The 15,959-nt window shown below is 42.8% G+C and overlaps 2 protein-coding genes across 3 annotated transcripts in view; both read right to left on the bottom strand.

The window, feature by feature from the left end:
- The window catches only part of LOC306825716 (septin-7-like), a 41,924-nt gene extending 31,424 nt beyond the window's left edge, over positions 1 to 10,500 (bottom strand). Inside the window, exons 1-2 of one of the 2 annotated variants that reach the window (XM_079346651.1) lie at positions 10,183 to 10,500; positions 5,913 to 6,012 (exon numbers count right to left, since the gene is read on the bottom strand). In XM_079346651.1, coding sequence (XP_079202777.1) covers positions 5,913 to 6,012; positions 10,183 to 10,221 — 139 coding nt within the window. In that variant the 5' untranslated portion in view covers positions 10,222 to 10,500. The remainder of the gene's footprint in view (positions 1 to 5,912; positions 6,013 to 10,182) is intronic. The other variant, XM_079346652.1, reaches the window with a different exon arrangement.
- A 3,285-nt stretch (positions 10,501 to 13,785) lies between these two features.
- ccl35.1 (chemokine (C-C motif) ligand 35, duplicate 1) lies at positions 13,786 to 15,650 on the bottom strand. The gene is made up of 3 exons (XM_079346956.1): positions 15,370 to 15,650; positions 14,652 to 14,769; positions 13,786 to 14,559 (listed from the first exon to the last, which is right to left on the bottom strand). The coding sequence occupies exons 1-3, from the start codon at positions 15,434 to 15,436 to the stop codon at positions 14,445 to 14,447; spliced, it is 300 nt and encodes a 99-aa protein (XP_079203082.1). The 5' UTR covers positions 15,437 to 15,650; the 3' UTR covers positions 13,786 to 14,444.
- Between the last annotated feature and the right edge of the window lie 309 nt (positions 15,651 to 15,959).

Raw genomic sequence — 15,959 nt, 5'->3', positions numbered from 1 at the left:
GCCAACAGATGAAATCTTTTTACTGCACTGACGTGACGAGTCAGGCAGAGGGTGCACGGCGGTTTAAAGGAAGGTGATGTGAGCACAAGTGTCGGAGAGGTGCTCAACTAGGATTCAAGTCTAGATGTCAGGAATGGATCAGAACATATGAAATCAAAAAAGAAGTTTAATGGTTCGGATCGTTCAGTGCTCACAACAGGCTGACACACACACACACACACACACACACACACACACACACACACGTGAACAAACAGGATGCTATGGACACGCACCAATGGAGAGATGTCCGAGTGAGGGGGCTGCTCACAGCCGCTCCTGAGCCGGTGGGCGGTTTGGTGCTTTGCTCAAGGGCACCTCGGCAGTGTTCAGGAAGTGAACTGGCACCTCTCCGGCTATCAAACCAATTTGCAGGTTTGGTCCGCACCGGGACTTGAACTGGTTTTGTTTCTCTCCCAACCAAAGTCCCTACAGACGGAGCGACTGTCGCCCATGTGACAGGCATTTGTAAGAAGTAATCAGAGGACACGCCCCCTGATGACCTCATCTTAGAGATCACAGAGGGGAATCCTCGCACTCGTGTAACCCAGTATGTATATACATGCGTTCAACATATAGCTACGTTCCCGCATGACGCTCACTGCTCTGCTTGCGAGGTCAGGTCAGGATTTCAATCCTCCGACGCGCTCGACTCCAGAGTTGTCCGAGGAGAGAGAAGCAGTGGGGCAGTCGAGTACTGGCCTTGTTGTTGTTACACATCACAAGCAGCATGTAGCCCGCATCACTTCCCCTCTCCTCCCAGCTCCCTTCAACGTCGATCTGACTCAGCTCTGTTCGGCTCACTGATGGATCTTGCTGATCTTTCCGGGACTTTCTATTCAGTCTGCCAGTTGGACAAAAGAGGCAGGAAGCAGCCGTTTCCCCCCGAGAGAGAGAGAGAGAGATGGAGAGAGAGAGAGAGATGGAGAGAAGAGTGAAGTGTAAAGAGAAATCCACCAGAAGAGCAGTCAAGTACGGCAACAAAGTCTGAATGAGAAGACAGATTTAAGAATCGCCCCAAAAAACTGGGCTGGAACGATCATTAAAGACAGTTTCAGATCGTTTCAAATAGAAGCTGAGCCCTAATAATGCAGCGAATAACTGACTCTGTTTTCAGTGATCTTTTGTCCCATCAACAGGCAGATAATGCTAAAAGAAAATATCAACCCATCAACAAGGTGGTGGATTTACAGTTAGCATCATGGTAGCAGATTGACAGAATGGGAATTGTTCCACCATTATTCCCCTGAACTTAAGTCTTGTTTTAGACTAAGTCACAGACTAGGTTCAGCTGTGAAATCGGCCCCGTAACGTGGATTTATTTTCTTGTACATAAAAGGAACTTGAGCCTGACCGATTACTCAGGCAGTCGATGATATCAGCCCATGTTAGCATTTTCAGTATCGGTATATTACAGATGTGCATCAGCCGGGCTCTAAACTAACAATACCAGATGACAGGGGGGGCAGGTGGTCTGGGAGCTGGAGAGATGCCAGACCACAGACAGCCGAGGTGCCTTTGAGTACAGTATAAATTCCACAAAGGAGAAAAACGCGACACAAACAAAACCAAAAATGGAAGACATCCAGCAGTTCATTTACTCTGTCACTGACATGTGAGTCTTCATTACAAGAACTCAATCCAGCTTTGTTTCAGAGAAGACTGTCTTACAGTCAGTAGTTTAAACACGGCAGAGTTGTGTTTGCCAATGCCACACGGGAAGTGACGATTCTTTCGACCAATCCGTGGACTGCAGTGTTTAGCTTTTCGGGTCAGCTCGACATTCTCGGCACCCCAACGGAAGAGTCCCAAAAAGTAGGCTGGATGGATCGGATATTTCTTTCCCGGGATTAGTGTATGGAAACACCGCAAAATGTGCGCGATACCGAGACGAACCGAACCGCTAGTTGGAAACAGGGTTCATTAGTGCATAGAGTCCTGTTTGTTATATATCAATCTGTGTGTGTGCGTGTGTGTGTGTCATGATTCACCGAGTGTAAAATCCTAATTTCCCTTCGGGGGATCAATAAAGTAAAATCTTCTTCTTGTGTCAGTCATGTTCTGTTGTTTACTTTGTCACTGGACTTTTCTCTATTAGCGGGCCTTTCATCATCATCAGACATCAGACCAGCACGCCAACGATCAGCAAACTAAAAGTGGTTTGAGAGAAGTGAAATTTCAAATGAGGAATCACAGTTAGAATCAGACGTCAGTGTTTGGAGATTTGTGGTCACGTTTGACGCTCTTCTCTCATGAACAGCCGCAGTCAGAGATCATGAAGAGCCTCAAAGTGACAAAGTGAACAGGGACACCAAATATCACCACCTCCGGTTAACGTATAAAATTAACTAGTGTGCACTTTACTGGATCAGTATGTTTGTTGAACTGTTATAGTGACATTCTTGTAGTTTGGGGGGGATAATCGTAAAGCCATATTTAACATTTGGTTATTTGGTATGTAAAGGTTCGTCAATGACAAACGGTGTTATAGTGATATCAAATTCCATTCAATGTGCAGGTTTGGACACGGTGCCCACACCTCCAGCAGGAACGTAGCAGCACTATCGACTCAACAACATCAATGGGCCAGTGGGTCACTGGAACTACTGGTCACTACTTTACTGGTCAAAGAGGGAGACAATATGGAGGTGAGAATGTTGGCACAGAGGAATGTCGTGAATGTCACATTTTAAGGAAATAAGACTGTCAGCAGCTCGATGAGAAACAGAAAGGGCTTGATTTAAACTTCCATCATCATCTCTCTGGCGACAGGGAAGACTCGTCTGAGCTGTGAGCTCCGTTATGAAGTGGTTACCTGCAGGCGCCACGATGAGACAGCTCATACTCCACCATCTGTCTGTTCCAAAGTTACAACAGAACAATACTGGGCCTCACAGCTGAGCCGAGCTTTCACACCTCGCAACAATGCCAAGTGCAGCAGAGCTGTGGCCAGAAATCAGTCTGTCTCATGATGCACGTCCAGCTGGCTGCTTCTCAAATCAAAAGATAATCTGCTTCTCTCTCTCTCTCTTGCACTGGTATTCCCTTTTCCCTCCCGCTAAATCCCTTTTCCTTCTTTCCCTTCCATCAACTCTGCATCTTTACTGGTTTGTGATCACGATCAGAATGATCAACTTTAAGCTTTTTTTTTTTTTTTTAGCTAATTCTAAATGTGGTGATGTGATAGCTAGCTATCTAGTTAACTAGCTAGCTAGATATTTTATAGATCCCGAGGGAAATTCAAGGCATCCAGTAGCAATATACAAGACATTAGTTATAATACACAACCACTGTCCCCCCTCCCCTCTGTATACAATAATCCCCAAACAAGATTTAGAAGCCCTAAAAGTAAACATGTGACTAAAAGTAAACATAGTTACAGAGAACCTGTGCTATTAACATTAGACTCATGCTTATACAACAACAATGTACATAACCTGTGAAGGAGAGAAAACATATGTGCTAATTAAAAGAGACCTGTAAACAGTTAAAGAGCCTCAGAAACAAAGTGCTGACCTTCGAGAAGTTTGTGTTGTTTGTGACAATATGACATATGTCCCAACTTCAGAGTGCAGAATAAACAGTGTGTGGTTATGATGCTCGACAGCATTCCTTTTAACAAAACAAATACAAACATTCAGCCAGTGTGAGAAGAAAAACTGCTCGGGTAGAATAAGTAATGATTTAAGTAAAAGTCTGTTTTTAAAGATCAATGTTCATCTCCAGCATGAATAACAGTCCTAAATCAAATCAGCGATCAGAGGGAGTTGTGTGGGACAAACTATGACCCCTCCCTCTAAACCTCATCTTCAGCGCTGCTGAGCTCCTCACATTTGTTAGAAGTGAAATTTGGATGAGCTCGGGGTATGCAGGACTGGGAGCCAAGAAAGCAGGGGAAGGAGAGACCGAGGGGCCCATACGTGAGAGGCTCTGACCCGGGGACTAGTCGATGGTGCATTTCTCTCACAGGCGTTTGGCTCTGCTGTCTTTGTCTCGCTCTTCTCTCACAGAGGCTGTTTACTGGAGAAGAGGATCCCAGGCTGAAAACAAAAAGGAGGCTGGATGTTTGGATGTCCTCCTCATATCACATCCCGAGTGCTACAAGATGCAACAAGTTAGAATAACTGGAAGAACCAAAATAAAAAAATAAAAAAATCAGACTAAATCTAGAATCATTCCAAAGTAGCAAAAATAAAAGAAGGCAGGAAGAGAGAAGCGCAGACTAAAGCCCCGTTTCCACCGTTCTGTTCGGCACGCATTTTGTCGTCTTTTCAGAGACTAAAGCCGGGAAAGATCCCCAAATAACCTCCGCAGCGTTCTACTGTTTGGGACCCTTCTGTTGGGGTGCCATGTGTATCGATCCCACCCTAAAAGGTGGAGCTAAACACTGCAGACTGCTGATTGGTCGAAAGAATAGTCACTTCCCGTGTGACAGCGGTAAACACAATCCCGCCGTGTTTAAACGCTCTGTCGATTGTCGCACTGCTACGATGTCATGCTATTACGTAGCTAGCTGACGCGGCTATCGCCATCCGGCTAACACGCCGCCTACCAAATATGGTACGGTTGGCTGTGGAAACGCAAACGGGGATCTGGCTTTACTGAAGCAAACTGTACTGATCCATTACCAAAACGCTTGGTGGAAACGGCGCTAAACAGACAAACCGTGACCACGCGAGCTCGCACTTCGTCAGAGGACGTTTTTAGAGGCTTTGCTGCATTTAGGACATGATGCTTATTTGTTCTCCATGCAAGAGTGAGATCAAAGATTGATGTCAATGTCCTGCATGGAAGGAGCTGCAGGCCATCATGGGGATCCCAAGTATCTGTATGAAATGCAGAGTCCCAAATCCACTTTGTACCCCCCCCCTCCGTACATAATGTGCAGTGAAAGAGTGAAGATCAATGAGGGGATGCATGGCAGCTGAACAGCAGGAGTTCCACAGTAAATCCATCTGTTCATTATATCCACACAGAGCACAGCTCAATATGTCGATGGGGAGTCCATGTGAGACCGGAGCTTCAGGGTTCTGATCCAAAACGCAGATATCAGCGAGAATTGTGATCACACGAATAACCACCAAGCCAGCCGGGGAATCATTTCCCCTCACCCTGCTTGTTGTGTTGATTGGTTAAAGACGAAAAAAATCGACAAAACAACGTGTTTTTAGTTAGTGGCGTCAACAAACTGCACTTCCCAGAAGCCCTTGACCTTCCTGGACGAGACTTGAAAAAAAAAGCTTGGCGACGTTTCGTCTTTGAGAGTGGAGCGTGAAGCGTACAGGAAGTGCAGTGTTACAGAAGGCTGATTTAAAACTTCCTGGGTGGCGGGTGTCCTTGTACACTTCTCTCGTGATGTTCGCCTCGCTCTGTCACCAGCATTCATTCGTACCCTGAACCAACATCCTTCTCGCTATCCACATGGAATGATGGGAAATACACTGATGTGTTATTGTGCGTCCTGGGTGCGACGGAGACAAACTCCCCAGAGGGACGCTGTGGGAATCTGTCTCTCCCGAGAAATACTTCCACATGTGCACATTCTTCACATGTGAGGAACACGTTAGGACAGCCAGGGCTCCAGCTCAGCTGTCAAATCATCAGCGCTGAGCAGGCCCAGCGTGCTGGATGCTCCGAATGCTTTGCCTCCTTTTAACCAGTGCTAATGACCCGCAATCACACCGCAATGAAAGACACGTACATACATACACACACACACACACACACACACACACACACACACACTCAGCTGAGTGACAAAACAGACGGGCAGGTGTGCTCACATTACGTGCATCAGTCGCACACGTCCTCTGACAAGAACGGCGCGTATCCCACGCTCACTGCTACAAAGACTGTGGAGGTTTCAAACTTACCAACAACCATTAGCGTGAACTCAAACCCTCTTTTGACGGACTTCCGGTACACCTGGTTGGGGAGATTGGCGAAGCCCACATAGCCCTCGAGATTCCGCTGCTGAAGAAAAAACACACACACTTTGTTACTTCAGGAAAACCACCAGCTGTCAAAGTGAAATCTTTATCTAAGCAGAGTATAGACCTGTAATAACACACACACCACTTGAGCCCTTATTAAGTCATAGATGCATCGCACGCACGCACGCGCACACACACACACGCACACGCACGCACGCACACACACACACACACACACACACACACACACACACACACACACACACACACACACACACACACACACACACACACACACACACACACACACACACACACACACACACACACACACACACACACACACACACACACACACACACACACACACACAGTAAACAATCACACAGCGCTAAGATTTTTGGCTTCGAGCAGTCGTGAGCCTTCAATTAGTGCGTTTATGTCCTGAAGCCTCGGAGCGCCTTTCATGTCGAAGTGCAGCTGAGATAAATACAAGAGAGGACACAAAGGTGTTAAAGACGGGGAGAGAGGCGTGTGTGTGTGTGTGTGTGTGTGTGTGTGTGTGTGTGTGTGTGTGTGTGTGTGTGTGTGTGTGTGTGTGTGTGTGTGTGTGTGTGTGTGTGTGTGTGTGTGTGTGTGTGTGTGTGTGTGTGTGTGTGTGTGTGTGTGTGTGTGGGGGGAGGCGTCTTTAAAGGAGAAAAAAATAACAGGGACGAAAGAGGAAGTGATGACAAGCGTGCCAGAGTCCATCAAACCATCAAACTGAAACAGAAGAGGGACTTAAGCCTTTCAACGAAGCTCCTGAAGAGGATATAAGACGGAAAAAAAGCTGACACTAACAAACCTCCCTACACTGTGAATCGTGGCGAGGAACGGTAGCTCTCAGCCATCTCCCTCTGCCTCTCGAACGCCCAGCGTGTGGTCAGATAAGCAGCAGCGTACGTGCGTGGTCCTGCACGCCGCACGAGGCAAAAAAAACACAAATGGATGTGGCTGCCCGCTCCTCTCAGGCTCTGTCGAGCGTGGAACAGGAGGAAGAAGGTGCGGCTCTGTGTTTTCACATGTCTCCTGAAACAGCAGGGCCTGCAGCTGGTCCTCTCTGTCAAACTACCAAAGTCAGTCACAGAACAGGTGACGGGTCACGATATCTGGATTTCTTTGGAGAGAATCTGGAGAGGATCGGAGCTCCTCACTGTGCCGTGGATTAAACGCTCCGTCACCTCGGCTGGGCTAGCTCACCTCTTTCATTGTCATAAATGCGTCCACTGCCTGTTTACTACAACAAACCGCCTCTGCTCTACAGCTGCTGACACTTCACCACATCGCTGCCAATCGCTGTTTAACTGCCTCACGATCAAACTCGACATCCAATCAAAGCACAAAAAAAACATTCTACAACAACCTTCAAATACAGTTTACCACTTACTAACATCCGTGTGGATAACCTCCAACTCTGAACAGGAAGTGATCTGAATGTAAGGGCCATACTGAGCAAGCAATCATAGAAGCAAGCAGGACGTCACACTCTGGATCATACAGGCCTCGTTCCCACGAGGACGCAGCGAAACGACCGCACTCCGGATTCAAAGTACAGAGCGTCTACACGGCAGGTCTTGCCTGAGTGAAAACCATGGAGTTTTCACGCCCGGCCAGTAGTGGGCAGTGGAACTTAGCATAACCACTTCCTCCACAGCATCCTCCTCAGATATTAGTTCGCCCAGGTCTGAACTAAATGCTGCGTCTGGTCGCCCTGTGCTTGGGTAAAGGTTGAACTATTTGCCGCAAGTGTTCGATGCTCTTTGGGCGGCGACACACGATGTATCATATCAAGGTTCTGTTTTAAGAGACTGTACAACGCGAATAGCTGCTGAAGCACATAGCACAAGTGGATCCGCCGTTGTTGTTGTTTATGTTTGTTCTCGACTACTGCGCATGTCCAAATGTATGGGGGTGGAGGTGTGGTGAGGTCATCGCAGCCAGAGAGTCCGCTCCATTTCGTTCACATGGCTGCGATACGCCAAACACATCAGTTTCGATCCAGCCTGGAGGTCGAATTCAAAAGCTTGTGTCTTCACCCACGTGAAACACCGACGCCGTGTGAACGAAAGGCCAATCCGATACTCAACTGTTTCGTTTTACTGTCACAGCGTCTCCGTGTAAACTAGGCCACAGAGCGTTGACTGCTTTCTTGTCAGCTGCCATTATTATGACGCCTCATCATCTTTGAATACGCGTGGAGCCTGAAGAAGTAGTGTTTTTGAGCACAGCCTTTTCCTCATTTTACAGACTAATCCTAGAGGAGTGCTCACACCTGATTGCAAACTTTAAACAGAGATGGGTTAACGTTTGTTTGGCCTTCTCACTTCTAGTAGCGAAGCGTTTAAACAGGAGACACAACAGAGAATCATCTCAACTCATTTCCCTGACTGAGACCAGTATGGAGAGGCTTTGTCACATGTATTCGGCTGTAAACTACCAGTCAACCTCCCTCGTGATGCACATACACGTGATACATAAGGAGCGCTGGTAAAGAAAAGGAAACAATCTATTTGCCTCATCAATACTCGGGTGTATGCACGTCGACAGCGAGCATAACTGCTCTGAACAAGCCTGAAGCACTTTCCAGCATTTCCTACTTTGATCCACCCACGAACAAGTTTATGTGCATGTGTTACATAAGATGCCCACTGTGTTGCTCTGTCCATTCCCCAGTCGCTGTGGTGTGGGTGGCACAGGTAGTAAAACAGCGGAAATCATTAGCTGCAAGTGTTCAGCTACTTGAAGCTCTGTGTGTGTGTGTGTGTGTGTGTGTGTGTGTGTGTGTGTGTGTGTGTGTGTGTGTGGATCAAAAGGTTGACTATATCAGTAGAACTGTGTGTTTGCATGAAAAATGCATCATACAGTTACAGTACACGCTCATATGGACATGAATGTAGAAACCATACTGTTCTGTGCATCTGTGACTCACACATGGACTTGCATATATATATACATATATATATATATATATATATATACACATATATATATATATATATACATATACATATATATATATATACATATACACACATATATATATATATATATATATATATATACATACACACACATACAACAATCACACATTACATTTACAGCCCAGCAATGTTTGTGTCTGTGGTAGTATCACAAATATTCACAATGCTGCAAAGACACACACACTGAATGAATTAAATGCATTATGGTTAATGTAGTTCTTGAAAGTGGCTATTGGAGTGGAAAAATGTGGGGGATGAGGACGAGAAAGGCTCGTCATCCCATACTGTTAATGTTAAACCCCCCCCCCTTGCACACAGTGGCTGATAGTAGCTGCCGGATTCACTGACATCATCTGTACTGCCAAGTCCACCCACTTCATGCAAACAGCAGCTGATGATGCTGAAGCCCTCAGCTGTTTGAAACTTTCATACATGACACACAGAATATGAATGTTGTCGTAAATATTACATCATTTAACACTGACAAAAAAGGAGAAGAGGAATCTTTTAAAGAGTTCAAGTACAAGCCCTTTCTTTCTCTCGTCGTTATTTTTAACACTGAGGATATTTTGCAACTGACCTCTGAAGAGGCAGAAAGAGCGACAAACGGAGTCAACGCAAACGTGATGTGTGATCTGTGTTACTCATAGATTCATGTAAATGTCAGCGGAAAATTTTAACACTTTACAAAGCAGATGTGGTCAACGGAAAGGGTTCTACTGCTGATTAAGGAGTAAACAGCAAACTGTCGAAAATCTGATCTGATAAATATAGCATTTATATATAAATAAAGCATTTCTTATTTTTGAAATAACTCCCCTTTACGCTACATAGAAGAGGGAGGTGTGATTCATTTTCAAAACCAGAATACGTCCTTTAATACATTTTTTTTTGGTGCAAAATGTAAAGCCGATTTTTATATTAGATAATATTAAGTAGATATTATCTGTGAACGATGTTTTATCAAGTTGTCTATCCATGAAGAGAACAATTAATACTAAATCACACATTTTGTTGAAGGAGTTTCGTACGCAGTTGTGAAGCTAGCTATTCAACCCGTTGTCAGGAGCAACTAAATTACACTAAACTGTGTACTGATTATTCACATGCGGATTGATTATGAGACCATGTACAATATCAGCACTCGTCACAGTTTTACCAGTCTATTTTTTAAAGACATGTGGACTTACAGCGATGCTCGGAACCGCAGTCTCTGGTCGTTCAATCATCGTACTGTGCTGTCACCACCCAGCCGACACAGTCACCGAGGCATACACCGAAACAAATGTCCAAGAAAATGACGGAGAGGAAAGAAGCGCCCTCTCAAAGCCTTAAATATGTGTCGACTGAGGAGACAAAGTGCGTCCGACACTGAATGAATGAGGTTAAATTACATATGGCCGCTAACGGATACTACTACCAGATGAAACACATTGACGGAAAATGCCCCGGACGATTTTTTTCTTCTTGCGTGAGACAATAAACAGGATTAAGAATAAACATCCGGTCAGCGTTTTCAGAATAAGATGGAATGTGTGAAATCTTTTCACAGTATCCTCGCCGCTGGTTACTGACACGTAACAAAGAACAGAGCACGGTTCAGTATTTAATTGTATTACCTGAACACGGTGTATTTTTGTAACAATTGCTCAATCTGCATGGTATCCTCCGATGTTCATGTATCTTATTTTTTTGTTGTTGACCAAATTATGTTCCCCGATTAAAGGCTACTCACCCGGGCTACTGTCAGTTGACATGCATTGAAGTGTTCATTGTAATTTTGATTTGATAATAAAACAGGTTGAACATAATCACATACATATGCACAGACAAATAAAATAACCAAAAGACATATCAGTATCGAACACCAAAGGGAAAAACAAACAATGAAAAAAGCTTATTGTATTGCCTAGAGCCTACAATAAGATATTTGTTTTAAAAATGTTGTTAATATGTTTATATCTGCGAGAAAGTAGTTAACCGAAGCCGCTTTTAAAACAGGCTACAAAACTATCACGTATGACTTAATTACAAAGGGAGTTAGACTTTAATTTTGAAATAGTAGCACATCTTTGTCTGTTCCTGTCTATATGTGGCTAGCTTGACATGAGAACAGGATCCACTTTCCTATTGGTCCAAGAAAACTGTGTGTGTGTGTGTGTGTGCGCGCGCATGTTTGTGCGCGTGTGCGCGCGTGTGTATGAGTGTGCGTCTGTGCGCGAAGTCTTCTTCAGCAGAAGTTAAATGTGATGCCTTCACAGACTCATGTTAATAGCGTTACAAAAATCCACAGTGACGTGGTAGCCCAGATGCAACTTCATATTCATGTAACTTTATAAAGTTAAACATAAGTTCCGTAAAAGCAAAATAAAGGAGAACAAAACAAAAGTTATGTAAATTTAAATTAAATGTAAATTATTCATAACAATTGAATTTATTACTCATAATAATGACTTAAAATATAATTGTGAATAATTGTCTGAATATCAGAGGCTTGGTAAACATGCATTTCATGAGAAGCAGGTTTTTTTTCAAACTTCTCCACCGTCTCATTTGTTCTATTTTACTGGGAATTTATCACATTGGATGGGTGGAATGAAAAACAACAGGACATATATGAGGACATATATGTCCATTTGATAAGTGAAGATATCCTTCAATCAACGATCACCAGAGTTCCTGTGGTATCTCATGAAATATGTATTTCAGTTGATTTACCTCTATCCTATTAAGCTTTCTATTCCCCTGAGCTGGTAAACAAATCTGGAGTGGAAATAACGTCCAAGGCATGATATGAGTTCAACATAGGCAACTGTTCTTGTTGCGTATAGGCTATTATTTCGTGAACTATACCAAATATTTCATGCACTGATGATCAAGTCTATGCAGTTGCTCAGACTTGAGAGTTTATGGTATATTGGCGACCTCTAGTGGTCATTAAAGCAACTGCATCTTCTTATCATTGTTGAAGCAGCAGACAGGTTAAAGCTGAGGAATGAAAAAGTCACATTAGTTGTCCATGGAGTCAGGGGCTTGGAGATGTGAGTCAACAATAAAAGATATCTCCTCAGCGTTAGAGTCAAGACATCCAGAGGCACAGAAAAAGCTCACCAACTTGTTGGTTACGGTCTTGATGAAATAGCCAACATTCACAGAGTCATCAAACCTGAGCAGCTGAAAAAGTTATTTCCTGAAACCGAGTTAGAGGATCTAAAAAGACCTGAAAACATTGAGCTACTAATGAGAGAAGACTTTTGGAGACCTTGTCTGACCTGCTTGGAAAAACTGTGGCTAGCGCTGACCCAGATGTCTTTGAGGATATGGAAATGACAGCACACACGTCTGTAACAAACTTTGCACACTCCATGAGAACAGCTGCAGGGAGACATCAGGAGATCACAGACACAAGAGAAGTCCAAGCTAAAACTACAGTTAATAAAGAGTTTTTGGATTGGTGGAAATGGGACAGTAGTTGAGCCGCTTGGTGAGGAGGATGTCGATGTGGTCACTGCCAGAGAAAGAGCTGGAATAATAATGAGAGGCTTTACATTTGTAAAAGCAGATGAACACAGTGAGAAGGCACACTGGGATACGAAGTATCCTTGATTTACGGATCCAAACGGTCTTTCTAATGACAAATCTGGAGTGGAGGCAACTTTTCTGAGGACAGAAAAGCAACTCAAGAGGGAGCCAGTGTGACACACTGCCTCAACACCACAGGTACATGACATGCGAGAGAGGAGCAGTCAAGTGGCTCACCCAGAAACTACTAGGTAGCTGGACAGGACCAGTATGGTAATGGACTACTGGTGGCGCCAAACCCTCACACTTTGACAGCAGTTGTATGGAATAGCAGTCAAAAGTTTAAAGGACTGAGTATGAATGATTTCCTGCTGAAAGGGCCTGATGTCCTCAACCCAATCCAAGCAGTTTTATTCAGGTTCACTTTTACACCAAACAAAAAAAGAATCTAAGTTACTATGGCAATTAAATCAATCTGAATTTGACTATTTATTCCGGGTTTTTATTTACTTATTTTTTTAAGTAGAAATAAAGCTGCTTTACCTTAAAAAACAACAACAAACAAACCAGTAAATGCTTTTTAACACATTTCATTCATTGAAATTTCTGATTGTCCTTAGATTATAACAAAATACACTAAAATGATTATGGTAACGCCTTCTGCATAAATGAATCTCTTTAGGGGTGATAACAGACAATGATAGAGCATCAGTTTGTTAATAATGCAAGCTTTCATAAAGCACCTGGCACGGTGAAATAACAGTGACTCCTTTTTAAGGAGTGTACACAGCCTGCTGTGAGAACCTTCTATGCTCAGGTAATAAGAAGCAGAAGTGTACATGTGTGAGGTGCAGGCAAGGCCATACAGAGAAACTGGTGCCAAATGACGCACAAACATCTGACTTGTTTACGTTCAAACGAGAACAATAGACAGTATTTTTCCACTACACGTTTATATTTAATGAAATGAAAATAGATGAGTTGTCCAAAAAAATCACCCTGCATAAAATTTGTGCTTATCAAGAAATTAGCTAATTAGACCTTTTTTGTTTTTTGTACCAGGCTCTAAACACATGCATTTATGATGTAAAAGAAAAAAAGAGGCTTTTTTGAATGGGTGTGTATGTGACTTCCGGTGCTTCGACAGCCTCAAGTGGACACTCGATGAGCTGCAGGATTTTGCACTTAGTCATCAGCTTCATTTTTTTTTTAACACCAGAGGTCATTAATGTTGAAACTGACAAGACTGAAAATATGATAGAAACAAACAATGGTATGTTGCCTTTACTTTATTCAAAGAATCCAATAAGTTGTAGAAATACACAGAAATAAATAGAAATGTTCTTATAGAATTGCAATCTTATCTATATAAGTAACTGTGTTAAAAAAAAAAGACTTAGAGGAAAATAGAGCTCACAGTGTAAAAACAGTTGGGTATAATCTGTAGCTTATACTCTACTGATGACAGCAAGTGGAGTTGGGAGACATCTCTTTTTAGCAGTAGTTCACAGTGTTGGTTCTCATACTCATTACAATAACTATACTTGTTAGTACAAATACAGTAAAATTACACATATTTGGATCTCAAATTTAGAATGTTTTCATGATATAAAGAAAATAATTAGTATTAATGATTTTTAACTAAAAACTAAATAATTATTAACAATAGTGGGATTTTTTTTTCCAAAAGCACAGTATAAAACATAACCATTTCAAGGATGCAGTTTATATTTTGCATGTTGATAGAAAGATAGCTGTGGTTTAGCTGGACTTTGCCCCCTTTGCAGACAAAATGTTGGAGGTAGAAAAAGGTATTTGTGGTCAAACATTTTTTATAAGTTAAAGTTTGAAAAGTTGCAGCATCATGACACACCCAAAAAGGCCGGATTTTGTTTTGGGTGCTCTTATTTTGTATATGGCGTTGCCATGGTTACAGGTTGGACATTTCTCCTGGGACTAGTTTGGCATCAAGGTAGCTGATGATCCCCTTCACCCAAGGCGCGGAAGGCCTTACACACAGCTGACGACCTGCTACTGTCTTTAACCTGAAACACACAGAGAAACACAGACAGTCAGAGTCACTGCATTCAGGTACAGATATGTTGACAGGGGATGTTCCTTCAGGTTGTTTACTTACAGGATGGCAGGGTTGGAGCACCGCTGGCTGGTCTTAACATAGCCTGTCACTCTTTTTTCAGCCACTGGGGTTTCATTGAAGTTAAAGCAGCATCTCTTTGGTCCCACACCACGCATACCTGTCAACACAGAAGAACAATATACAACTAAGACCCAGCACGCAGCCTCAGAGACATCCTATTATTGGTCCTTTCTTTGTTCCTGTTTCGATTTCCTGTTGGCCTGCATGAGGCCAAATCTAACACCACTTTATTTAAAGTTTGTTCCACGTTCAGTTGTTCCATTGTCATACGTCAAAATGTGATGCTTATTAAATGTTATATGGGTGATATTATGTAATATCCTTTTGGACTTCTGACCACTTAAACTACTGGCGATAAATCCCAATTCATCCCATTCACAGTTAACAGATTCATACTTTTAATAAGAAAATAAAATGTTTTATAGCATACTATAACCAATCATTCATTCATATTTATACATTTTTTTCTCTTTCAAAAATATTTGGAATATGGTCAAGTAATATCTATTTAGGCATACAACAATTAGTGCTGAAACCATTAATAAGGATTTCCAAATTGTTAACGCTGAATTAAGAGCTTGTTTAAGCCACTCAGCAAGACCAGAATATATTAAGATATTAGAAATAAGATACTATTAATTCTTTTAAAAAAATATACAAATATATGTCACTAAATGACTGAATATAATAGTCTTACCTTCACTTAGACTGATGGCAGCCAGCAGCAGCACAAACACAGACAGAGTAAGACGAAGAGCAGCCATCCTGATGCTATCCTTGGCTTCTTTTAGTGTAGCAGTGTGTTGAAGTCTCAGTCCAGCTGTACCTGTCTTCACTGCTTTTGAAGCTCAACCACCCCTACATTTATACAGCTCAGGAGCAGTCGGGGAGATCCCATGCATGCTTGACGTTATAGATAACGCGTTTGTTAATTTCCATAATCAGGGCTGTCGGAGTTCACCGAGTGGTAAATTCATGTGTGGGCCTTTCTCTCAGTTCCTGAAATGTGATAAATTGGCATTCACTGATGACCAAAAGATCAACTGAAAAAACGAGGAAGTGCTTCAAACGTGTTTTCCAATGGAATTAAAGTCATGACAAAAAACAGTATAGTCTGTCTCTCCCCTGCTGAGAGCTACTGGGTGTTTTTATGTGACATCACAGACCTTTTTTTGTGTCGAGTGCTCTTTTACAGATTTCACTACCATTTCGAAGTAGCTCAGGGTTAACCACAGTGGTTAACCATTAAAGCTAGTCATAAACATGCAGTACTAAACATATACTATG

Source organism: Symphodus melops (genome assembly GCF_947650265.1).
Source record: "Symphodus melops genome assembly, chromosome: 6".
NCBI classification, from domain to species: Eukaryota; Metazoa; Chordata; class Actinopteri; order Labriformes; family Labridae; genus Symphodus; species Symphodus melops.
This window is presented reverse-complemented; position numbering and strand designations above follow the sequence as displayed.

What these genes read in the sequence shown, in the direction of transcription:
- ccl35.1 (XM_079346956.1), bottom strand. Translation starts at nt 15,436, where the DNA reads ATGGCTGCTCTTCGTCTTACTCTGTCTGTGTTTGTGCTGCTGCTGGCT. An exon ending in TGCCATCAGTCTAAGTGAAG is followed by an intron (nt 14,770 to 15,369) that starts GTAAGACTATTA and finishes CTGTGTTGACAG; the next exon opens with GTATGCGTGGTGTGGGACCA. An exon ending in TGCTCCAACCCTGCCATCCT is followed by an intron (nt 14,560 to 14,651) that starts GTAAGTAAACAA and finishes TGTGTGTTTCAG; the next exon opens with GTTAAAGACAGTAGCAGGTC.